We start from the raw sequence: 11,957 nt of genomic DNA, 5'->3' as shown, positions 1-11,957 counted from the left end.
GTAAAGTCGAATTTGAACTCACATCGTAGCGACGGGTGAAATACCGCTAAGCATTTCGTCCAGCGCGCTAACGATTCTGCCAGCTCGCCACCTTATTTATAATAATAATAATAATAATAATAATAATAATAATAATAATAATAATAATAATAATAATAATAATAATAATAATAATAATAATAATAATAATGACGATGACGATGATAAAGATGAAGTAAAAGAAAAGATAGAGATAGAATGATAATGTTCTTTTCTTGTGTTACACCCCATTGACAGATATAAATGAATGCGAGGTAAACAACGGCGGCTGTACCCACACTTGTGTCAACACTGATGGATCGTTTAGTTGTGCCTGTAGGCCTGGCTATCAACTGCATGCTGATGGATCACAATGTAAAGGTGACGTATAAGCTTTACTATCTCCTCACTATTCTTCTTACTGTCTCTAATCACACACACACAGGCATCCTTTTCCTCGCTGACTTCGTTACTTCACGTTATGGTTGTTGTTTAGTCTCCGGTGGTGGATTCAATCTGTTCTCCGCTTTAATTATTCTTTCTACTATCGACACAAAGCCTGAAATTTTGGGGGAGAGGGGACAGACAACTACATCGACCTCAGTGCTTAGGTGGTATGTATTTTATCGTTCTTGAATAGATGAAAAGCAAAGTGGAATTCAGCGGATTTTTTAACTCAAAACGTAAAGCTGGAAGAAATACCGTTAAGTATTTTGTCCGATGTGCTAACGATCCTGTCAGATCAATTATCCTTTCTACTATAGGCACAAGGCCTGGAATTTGTGGGGATGAAGATAGTCGATCACATCGACCTCAATGCATGTGCTGTATATTAGTTCACTCCCGCCAGCACTCTCGACGTTACCTGAACAGGTGATTGGTATACCACGTATCAGGTGTCAAAGTGATCGGAGAGCAACTTGAGATGAGTTTTGTTCAAGAACACAACGTACTACCCAGTCTAGGTATTGAAACCACGGTCCTGATCGTAAGGGCAATGCTCTAAACACCAGGTAATGCGTCCCTTGATAGCACAAATACCAGACTTAAAACTAGGTATTAAAATACTGGGGTTGAGTTGACCGATTAAACCCTCCAAGGCGGTGGTCTAGCATGAAGGCACGTGGCTTAGTGGTTAGGGTATTCGGTTCACGATCTTTAAGTCGTGAGTTCGAAAACCGGCGGCGCGTTGTGTCCTTGAGCAAGACACTTTATTTCACGTCGCTCCAACCCACTCAGCTGGCAAAAATGTATTGTACTTGTAATTCAAATTATATTTTGTGTCACGCTGAATCTCCCTGAGAACTACGTTAAGGACATGCGTGTCTGTGGAGTACTCGACTATTTGCACGTTAATTTCACGAGCAGGTTCTGTTGATCGGGTTAACTGGAACCCTCATCGTCGCAACCGACGGAGTACCAACCCAGCTCCAACCACAGTCCAAAGGCCGAAACAAATAAGACAGATAACAATAACAGATAAAATGCGATTGGTAACATCACATAGAAGCTTCCATCTTGGCTTCATATTGTTGATGTTGTCGTTGCTGTTCAAGGCGTCTGACGCTGCGGTATGGACAGATAAGGTGGTGACGAGTGATGATATGAAAGACAATGGTCGCGATAGTAAGAACTAGAAGAGATTTAAGGTCAGTAAATGCAAGGGTAAATGGGGGTTTATGATATCGTATGTCTGTGAGGGAGGGAATGTGGTAACGTCTGCGATATTTGTGGTAGTAGGTGTTGGGTCAAGTCGACATCTCTCATAGTCCTGAAGAATTCCCACCTGCGTTCTTATTTCATCAAACCTCTAATTAATGATTACTGGGCACATCTTTTGTTACTTTGGTCCACCACACATCTCTCCTTTACCCCATGCTATCTACCCCTTAAATATTTCAGATAGCTACAAGGCAAATTTGTCACCTGCTTTAGAGTTTAATTACACACATACACACACGTCACACACACACACACACACACACACACACACACACATGCACACAAACACTGATACGTATAAATGTATACATCCACTCATGATTATATATGCATTTATTAATATATATCTTTGTATGTATGTCTCTCTGTCTGTATGTGTGTGTGTGTGTGTGTGTCTGTTTGTATGTATGTATGGGTGTGTGTGTATGTGTGTGTGTGTATGTGTGTTTGTATGTGTGTGTGTATTTACACGTTGATAACTTTAGGTATGTATATATGCACATAAATGCACATACACACTAAATCACAAGTATGTATAATACAGATGTGTGCATATACATATATTAAAATATATATACATAGTTTTAAATATTTATTAAAGTTCACACACACACACACACACACACACACACACACACATGTGTGTATTTGTATGCTTGTGAGCCGTTAACACTGGAATGCGACAAACAAGGATTATTATATAAGCATGTGCGCGCTCGTGTGTTGAGTACACATGTATTTATAATATGACTGGTACGTGGATGTTTATTAACGTGGAAGAAGAACCTGTGAAACCATTGACAACAGGTTGTTGTCCGATTTTACAGGATTAGCCAGAGCAGGTGTAATCGAGAGCTCTTAGAAGTGAAATGTACAATAATAATAACGATGATAATAATAATAATAATAATAACAACAACAACAACAACAACAACAACAACAATAATAATAATAATAATAATAATAATAATAATAATAATAATAATAATAATAATGATTTATTGATTCAGTGCGACCATGAGATAGAGAATACGAAGCCAGACATAGTCTTAATTGAGAAAGAAAGCAAACTATGCTGGATCATAGATATAGCATGCCCAGATGACAACAAGTTATGCGATAAGGAAGAAAGAAAAGTTGATAGATATGACGGGTTAACTTGGGAGGTTAAGCAGTTGAGGTCGATGAAAAAGGTAGCAGTAGTACCAATAATTGTCGGAGCCCTGGGAACAATGAGTAAAAATCTTGAGAAGTACGTGGAACAAATAGGAGCTGCAATAAGGGTGGAGCACTTGCAGAAAACAGCACTGCTTGGAACTACACGAATACTCCGGAAGGTGCTCGAAAAATAAGAGGTGTTACCTCAGTTCACTAGTAGTGACCAGCTGACACCGTAGTACATCTACAGCGTTAGAAGCTGTGCAAAGACAACAACAACAACAACAACAACAACAACAACAACAACAACAACAACAACAATAATAATAATAATAATAATAATAATAATAAACTGAGTGAATCTCAAATGAAGGTAAAATATTTAATAAAATATGGTAGAGTGAACATATATATTTTTTCAGATGATGGCACTTATAAATTGTGTTTCCTTGGAAATCTTTCTATATTCTTTCTAATGTATGCATCTGTGTGGATGTAACTATATTTGTGTATGTTTTTCAGCGTGTGTATGTGTGAACATATCCGTGGTGTATGTAGGTGTGTTTACTATATAACGTAAAAATCATGAACGGAGTCCCAATACATACAGAAACTTTTTAAACATTTCAACCGTGATATCAGTTTTCCTTTCTGTTTTCTAGATACGGACGAATGCCTTCACAACAATGGCAACTGTATGCAAACATGTACCAACATACCAGGTTCCTACACTTGTACATGTAGAACTGGTTACGCCTTAACAGAAGATAGACATACCTGCGCAGGTAAATAACTCTGTTTACTAAAATATTAGCCAATAGTTTATTAAACTCACGAAACGGGTGCAATAATTGATCGGAGGATTTCAGAACAACTGTCTCTACCTTATGGAGAAGGAGATGGGCTATGAATTGTGAGATCCTTTCATTACGTGAAAGAAATTTTTTCCCAAAGTATTTAAATCTTTACATGTTTGCCCTCAAATTCCATCCCTTTTTCCGATAAATTTTTAGTGGCACTCTTCTCCATGAGGTTTTAATACCTATTCCAAAAAATTGCCGATCAACTATTACATTTAACTTACGAGTGTAATAGTTGTGTGTTAGTTCTCAGTGCTAAGTTAGTTCTCAGCGCTAAGTTAGTTCTCAGTGCTAAGGTAAAGTTTATGTAAAATAGGTAACCATCGTATCCAGAAGTAGATATCTCTCATCTGCTTAACACTACGGAAGTAGGAGAAAAGTAAATACCATTCCTAGGGTTGCTTGTTGTTCAGAAAATGTGTATGCGTCAATTTTGAATGATTGCTTAATGTCTCTGTAAGTCATCTCAAGACGTAGCGCTGGGATAGGAAGCCTGTCTGTTGCAGAGTAACTTATTTCATATCTTTTAAGTAAATTCAGCAGGTTCCCCTTTCAGTCGCGATCCTTAGAGCTTGTAGTTTTCTTGTTTATATTTGATTCAATGCATTTATACGTATCTATCCTTTTCTCAGTATATGCGTGTTTAATGCTAAGTGTGTTTATGGATTTTGAGGAATCTGTTGTTAGAGCCACTGTCCTGGCTCAAGCGATACAGAGATAGGGTACTTGGCACCTAGAATATGGTCAGGCGCTCACAGCACTCCGCTAGTTGGACAACGCGGTCAGGGGAAGTTCCACTTTGGTATTCTATAGAGGTTTAGTGGTGACGTTCACGGGAGAGATTCTGGACGTCGACAAGAATCGAATTGTCCATGAGCCCCCGTCCGAAAACCCGCTGGAGTTTTGGGCAGGGGTTCATGGACAATGTTCAGAAATCTCTGGTCTGGCAATGCTAACGGTATGTATGTGTGTGTGTGTGTGTGTGTGTGTGTGTGAGAGAGAGAGAGAGAGAGAGAGAGAGAGAGAGAGAGAGAGAGAGAGAGAGAGAGAGAGAGAGAGAGAATGGTGGATGGGAGACTACTAGGCATGGATGTGCCGTCAGCTGGGGCTGTCCAAGGTGCGCGCAAATCGACGAAACTTCTGCACGCACTTATCTAGTATCCGAGCATTGCCGACATGTGGAATTATGTTGAACATCGGCAGGATGGATCTGGCTATTGGCCAACTCCATTGTGAAGACCATTTAGCCGCCTTCATTTTGCCAGGGAGGACAGGCAGTGCTTATCTGTCAAGTGGCTTTAGCGAAAGAGATTTTGTGGTGGACCAGACTGAATAGGCCTAAAGACAGACATCTTTTGTTAAGCCTTCATCAATTTTCACTTGACATGGAAAATGAGGATAGAGAAAGAAGTGCTGCTTTCAGCAAATATGATGTAAGATGGATGCGAGAGGCAAAGACAAGTGAATGGTCCTGCACAGAGTATTTGTCTGTAGACTAAAAGAAGACGATAAGGAGGAGGGCACATGCCATAACAGTCAGAGGACTGCGGTTTTGGTGGTTTTTCTCTGAGCATCCCATTATAATGAATTATCTATTGTTAAAATTTTGTCATTACCTCATCGGTTGTTTTGAAAATCCGTGTACGCGTACAAACACCTTTCTGAGTATTTTTCTGTTGTGTCCTAATATCTATTGTACATTTTATGTCTGCCCTTATGACCAATAAAGAAATAAGGAAACAATTCTTCTTCTTCTTCTTCTTCTTCTTCTTCTTCTTCTTCTTCTTCTTCTTCTTCTTCTTCTTCTTCTTCTTCTTCTTCTTCTTCTTCTAGATAAAGACGAATGCAGTGAAAGAAACGGCGGCTGTGAACACATGTGCACCAACAAAGATGGTAGCTATTCTTGCTCTTGTCGTCAAGGTTACGCAACAATGGCGGATGGCAAATCGTGCACAGGTAACACCATAATTTAAATACATTGAAATAAGGTGATTTGTTGCACTTTGAGTTAAAATAAATGATTACATGCCAGCAAAATAATAATTGGTGTGTATAATGAAATTTGTTTTAGTGATCACTGTCTGGGTATCCATTTAGAATATGAATATGATTCAGGTAAACGAAGGTCGGTGGAGTAACACAAACGGTGAAGTGTCCGGTTAAATAGCTTGCATGATTTTATTATGTTACTACAAAAATGTGAGTATGCGAATGATAGCATGATCATAGTAAGTACAAAATCTGTGACTGTGCGTGTGAAAGCATGGCCATAATAACTACAAAAGTTATGACTATATTTGTGAGGATATGATCTTAACTACATAACTTGTGACTATAGAGTGAAGTTATGGTCATACATACATACATACATACATACATATACACACACACACACACACACACACACACACACACACACACACATATATATATATATATATATATATATACAATGAGCTTGTTTCAGTTTCTGTCTACCAAATCCACTCACAAGGCTTTGGTCGGCTCGAGGCTATAGTAGAAGATATTTTGCCCATGGTGCCACGCAGTGGGACTGAACCCGGAACAATGTGGTTGGTAAGCAAGCTACTTACTACACACCCACTCCTGCGCCTATGTAAGTGAAGGTATGACTACTTAACATTATAAACGTATATTATAAACAGTTATTGAAGTTCCTGCTCTGAATGAATTCATACTGCACTGTATTTTGATTGCTTTAGTTTTGTTTGGCTGAAAACAATCTTCACTTATCTCAATTACAGATGTTAATGAATGTACTTTTAAGAATGGAGGATGCTCTCACAACTGCTTCAATGTACTGGGCTCCTATAAATGCTCGTGTCGGCCAGGGTTCTATCTCCAGGAAGACAAGAAAACATGTTTAGGTGAGTTAATGTGTGAATTACAGCGTACTTTTGTCACGTGGAATTACATATAAATACACACACACACACACACACACACACACACACACACACACACACACACACACACACACACACACACACACACACACATACACACACACACTAGCGATGCACCCCTGCGTTGCCCGGGTGTTATGACCTACAGCTACCTTGTATTATTTGTTCCTTTCTTATGGGCAGAATCGGCAAACGAGGAGTGTGAAGCAAACAACTCTTCTTTATAAGCATGTTTTTCGGTCATTTTCTGATGAACATCGCTGCAGTTTTCGTCTACCAAATTCAGACCATGCCAGCTCTAAAATATAAAAATTGTTCTGGCAGAATTGCCTCCCTTAGTTAAACACATCAATACTGTGCAACCCAGCCTCATTTCCGAGGTTATTTTTGTAGTAAAAAAGAGTGGTGTAAAAAAAAAAACCAAAAAAAAACATGCATTATTTGGTAGCCGAAAGATTATTGAATCTTTTGATTCAAAATCGGCAACTCAGTCTTTGAATCCATATGGAACATACACGCACAATCAGGTCCATCACCAGGGACATGGGAGGGTCTGAAGTGCATGAAGACATTCAGTATTCCTCATGCAAACCGTGATGCCTAAACCAAACACCATTCAACTTAAGTAATTGAGTAAAATCATACACTTATTGGTCAGAATGCAGTTTGCAAAAATTAACATTTTGGAGCCTATATTTAAGGGACACAGTTTAGCCATCTCGCCACAGTTGTAAATTGTAAAGCATAACTGACACCACTACTAAATGAATCTGAAGATTGCATAGTTTAATGCATGAAAGTACTAGTTCAACCACAATGGACATGTAATATTCTATCATTTCATTATATTATATTATCTTATATTACTATAAGATTGTAAATAAAACGTGAAAATCAGACAAAGTTGGAATTCCTTTGAGTTATATATATATATGCCTATGTGAATGTATATATATGTCAATGTGAATGTGTGTGTTCGTGTGTTATAAAACTGAATATTTTTCTAAGAAAATAATACGAAAAATAACCATCAAACATAATCAAAATCAAGAACTCAATGTACGTGTAGAATGCGATATTTGCAATAATTCTATTGACATCGAAACTTCAGAGTCATTATAAAATGAACCCTTTTCTCTATACAGATACCAACGAGTGTTTAATCAGCAACGGAGGGTGTGATCACATCTGTCAAAACACAATGGGCGGTGTCGTCTGTTCCTGTCGTGAAGGATTCTCTCTGACTGACGATGAACGTAGCTGTGTGGGTAAGCACTATGAATTTGACGGTCATTCAATTTCTTTAAACAGTCCTATTCAATACTTAGTGATAGAATGTACTCCAAGTTTTCGCGGATATCCAGTGTAGGATAAGTATATTCAGGAGTTCAGAGGTAAGTGTACGTGAAAATATTTCTGGATTTTGCGAATATTAAGTCGGGTTAAGTACTTGTTGGTTTATTGGTTTTCACGAGTTTTTTGAGTAGGACAGAGATTTTAACTTGTAATATTTAAATCTATTGTATTTCAGATAACAACGAATGCCAAGATGAAGATATCCCGTGCAGTCACAACTGCATCAATATACTGGGTTCCTACAAGTGCTCATGCAACCACGGCTACGTCCTAAAAGCAGATAAGTACGCATGTGAAGGTGAGATATATAGCTCTTTCTCTCTCGTTCTCACACACCTTTATATATATGCGTATGTATATGTATATATATGTGTGTGTATATATATGTATATGTGAATATATATATGTATATATATATGTGTGTGTGCATGTGTGTATATATATATATATATATATATATATATATATATATATGCATGTATATCAATTATTTATTTTTACAGTGTCATTAGTCACATATCTGTATAGAGTTTTGCAATTCTTTCGAAACTGGGTTCACACACACAGACACACACACGCATGCACGCCTATACATATATATATATATATATATATATATATATATATAAGAACAAGATTGGAGAATTGGAGAAAAACACATATTATCGTCGATTGTTTCTATTCTGCCAGCATATTTGGTTACAGACAAAAGGTATAAAATACGAGTCAAATTATTATATCCGAAACTATATGCTTATACAACGTTATCAAGACCATCCAAAATGGGCTGAATTCAAAGTGAATTAAGAAAATATCCTTTATAGAGGAACGCATACAAAAAATGTTATACATATATATATATACATGTTATGCATATATATAGTCAACATTCTCGACAGAATTGCTCTGTTTTGATAATATCTACCCGAATGTTACCCATCTCCTCCATTACCACGAGACAAGAAAAGTATTAAAAATGCTTCAAAGTAAGTTGTCGTCTGCTAAACTTTTTGGTTGTTTCAGATGAGAATGAATGTACGTCAAATAACGGTAACTGCAGCCATACATGTGTGAACACAGAAGGATCTTACAAATGTACATGTTATGCCGGGTTTGTCCTTAGATATGATCAGAGGACATGTACAGGTATGGAGGATTTTATTACGACTAATTTTGAGCTCAGTCTCCGGTATTTCAGACGCTGTCATTCTCTTTGTTTTTAGTTTCTTTCCTTATCGCTGTGCCGCATTCACTATTTCTCTCTCTCTCTCTCTCTCTCTCTCTCTCTCTCTCTCTCTCTCTCTCTCTCTCTCTCTCTCTCTCTCTCTCTCTCTCCCTCTCTCTCTCTCTCTCTATTAAATAACAAAACGATATGGGAGTGAAAAACATCACATGATAGAATCGTGTCCACTGATTGGATGATACTTAATAAACTATGTTTTGTGTCGAGACAACCGGATTTGTCTCAGTATGCGTGCATGTATGTATGTATGTATGTATGTATGTATGTATGTATGTATGTTTGAATGTATGTATGTATGTATATGTATGTATGCATGTATGTATGTATGTCTGTATGTATGTATAAGGCGAGTTGCAGAATGATTAACGCACCGTGTAAAATGCTTAGCGGCATTTCGTACATCTTTTCATTCTGCGTTCGAATTCCGTCTAGGTCACTTGGCTTTTCATCCTTTCGGGTCAGGGAAATAAGTATCAGTTATGCTCTCGGGCAGATGTAATTGACTAGCATTCTCTTCCAAAATTTCGGGCCTTTTCCGTATAGTAGAAGGATTATATGTATACACACACACGTGTGTGTGTGCGTGTGTATGTGTGTGAATTTGATAATCTTGAAAGCTTCCTGCCATACTTAACTTAATGAAAACCACCTGGTTAAGTCCTGTTTAGATCATATTTTGGAACATCGTAGCTCACACAAGCAGTGAATCACAGTGCGCTGAGGTGTATGTAGGCGTTCTTGTTTACCTGGGGTATTTTTCTTCCTTGACCGTTGAATAGAGTAGGAGAATTTAACGTATTGCAGTAACAGGTACTCTTTCATTATTTTAAGCTTTGCTGTTAGCGTCTTTTGGACAGTGACAAAAGAATAATTTCCATACAGTACAAATAATGCAGTGTTCAAGCAGCGTTGGAATGAATAGAGCCTGAGTTTTCTCAAGTGCACTCAAATTATCAAGACATGTCATGAAAAACACTTTTAATTCTATCTATCTATCTATCTATCTATCTATCTATCTATCTATCTATCTATCTATCTATCTATATTACGTTCTTTGATTTTTCTTTATATATTTCAGACGAAAACGAATGTGAAAAGCATTTAGATGGATGTGACCAGTTATGTATCAATACAATTGGATCTTACGTCTGCGGATGCGAACTGGGTTATATTCTGCTTCCAGATTCTCGAACGTGCAAAAGTAAGATATCATTCGTTATTGATCAAATGGTAGAAATTAAACGCCACGGTGGACAATAAGATGAGCTGTCGATCAGATCGTGAGCTTGGATGTATTCACTGCTGGTCGTTACCAAACTTAGTTTGATAACTGGCATGTGGTTGAGAATGAAGCTTCTTACAACACAGCCATGCATATGTATGTATGTATGTATGTATGTATGTATGTATGTATGTATGTATGTGTGTGTGTGTGTATGTATGTATGTATGTCATTGTTAAGTTTTATTTCAAAATTTCTAGCCAATAGAGGAAGAGCCGGTTTCTAACCTTGATCGAAAGTCCTTTCATTGGAATTTCAACATCAGCAACAGGGATTTTTGTTTGTATGTATATGAGCAGATTTATATGTTTTACTTCAGATATATATTCTAATGTTTAACCCTTTAGTGTTTAAATTGGCCATATCTGGCCAGAATATTATCCTTGTTTTGTGGTCAAACTTATGAGATTCAGCCTTTCACACCTACCCTGCAATGTCATTCTAAATATAATAATCACATCATCAAAATCTTGAAGCTATGGGATAAGGCACAATTAATTCAAAACGATGTGAATAAATAAGTATTACATTTGACAGAGTAATGTAAACACTAAAGGGTTAAAGACACATATCTAGACATGCTGTATGTATGTATGTATGTATGTATGCATGTATATATATAAATATTATATAAGCTGTTTGCATTATTAATTTCGCCAGGGAAGAACACATGTGCGTCCGGAAATGGGGGTTGTGACCACAATTGCGTGTACCAAAATGGAACAAGCTACTGTATGTGTAGATCGGGCTACGTTTTGCAGAGAGACGGCAAGACTTGTCTAGGTAAGTCCTTTGTATTTTCAATGTACATTTTCTTTATTTTCCGGGAGTTAACCACTCTAACCTATGACGTAGTTGTGCATGCTAGAACATAAGACAAACTATCAAACAAGATTATCAAACACAGCTAGCTAACGATCGACAAAATGAGACCGTTAGGTGGTGGATGAAAGTGTTGACAAATTCCTTGTATTAATATTCTCAGTCTCAGAAAATTCAGGTGAGTTTAGACCATGGATTCCAAAACTTTTTCAGTCTGCCGTCTCCTTGATGCCCAGGTCACATTGCAAGCATCCCCACCAACGGTTCACCATCATAAACGTAGACCACTTGTAGCAAATTCAAATCAAACTGTATTTCACAAATAAAACTTAACCTGTACATGCACGTCTTCAGGTGAAATTTGAGAGCACTTATATATATATGCGTGTGTGTGTGTGTACGTATTTACATATATATACATATGTATATACACACATGTATATACATATATATATATATATATATACACATGTACGCATATACATATATACATACACGCATAGATCTCTCTCTCTCCCCTCTCTCTCTCTCTCTCTCTCTCTCTCTCTCTATATATATATATATATATA

At 37.3% G+C, this 11,957-nt stretch overlaps 1 protein-coding gene across 1 annotated transcript in view; it reads left to right on the top strand.

The window, feature by feature from the left end:
* The window catches only part of LOC106877429 (fibrillin-2), a 62,196-nt gene that overhangs the window by 22,676 nt on the left and 27,563 nt on the right, over window positions 1–11,957 (top strand). Inside the window, exons 7-14 of the mRNA XM_052968103.1 lie at window positions 277–393; window positions 3,561–3,683; window positions 5,592–5,714; window positions 6,524–6,646; window positions 7,831–7,953; window positions 8,217–8,339; window positions 9,065–9,187; window positions 10,363–10,485. Of these exons, the coding sequence (XP_052824063.1) occupies window positions 277–393; window positions 3,561–3,683; window positions 5,592–5,714; window positions 6,524–6,646; window positions 7,831–7,953; window positions 8,217–8,339; window positions 9,065–9,187; window positions 10,363–10,485 (978 nt within the window). The remainder of the gene's footprint in view (window positions 1–276; window positions 394–3,560; window positions 3,684–5,591; window positions 5,715–6,523; window positions 6,647–7,830; window positions 7,954–8,216; window positions 8,340–9,064; window positions 9,188–10,362; window positions 10,486–11,957) is intronic.

Source organism: Octopus bimaculoides, chromosome 5, assembly GCF_001194135.2.
Source record: "Octopus bimaculoides isolate UCB-OBI-ISO-001 chromosome 5, ASM119413v2, whole genome shotgun sequence".
Classification (NCBI taxonomy): Eukaryota; Metazoa; Mollusca; class Cephalopoda; order Octopoda; family Octopodidae; genus Octopus; species Octopus bimaculoides.
Note: the sequence above shows the minus strand (reverse complement) of the source record. Positions and strands in the feature narration are given on the sequence as shown.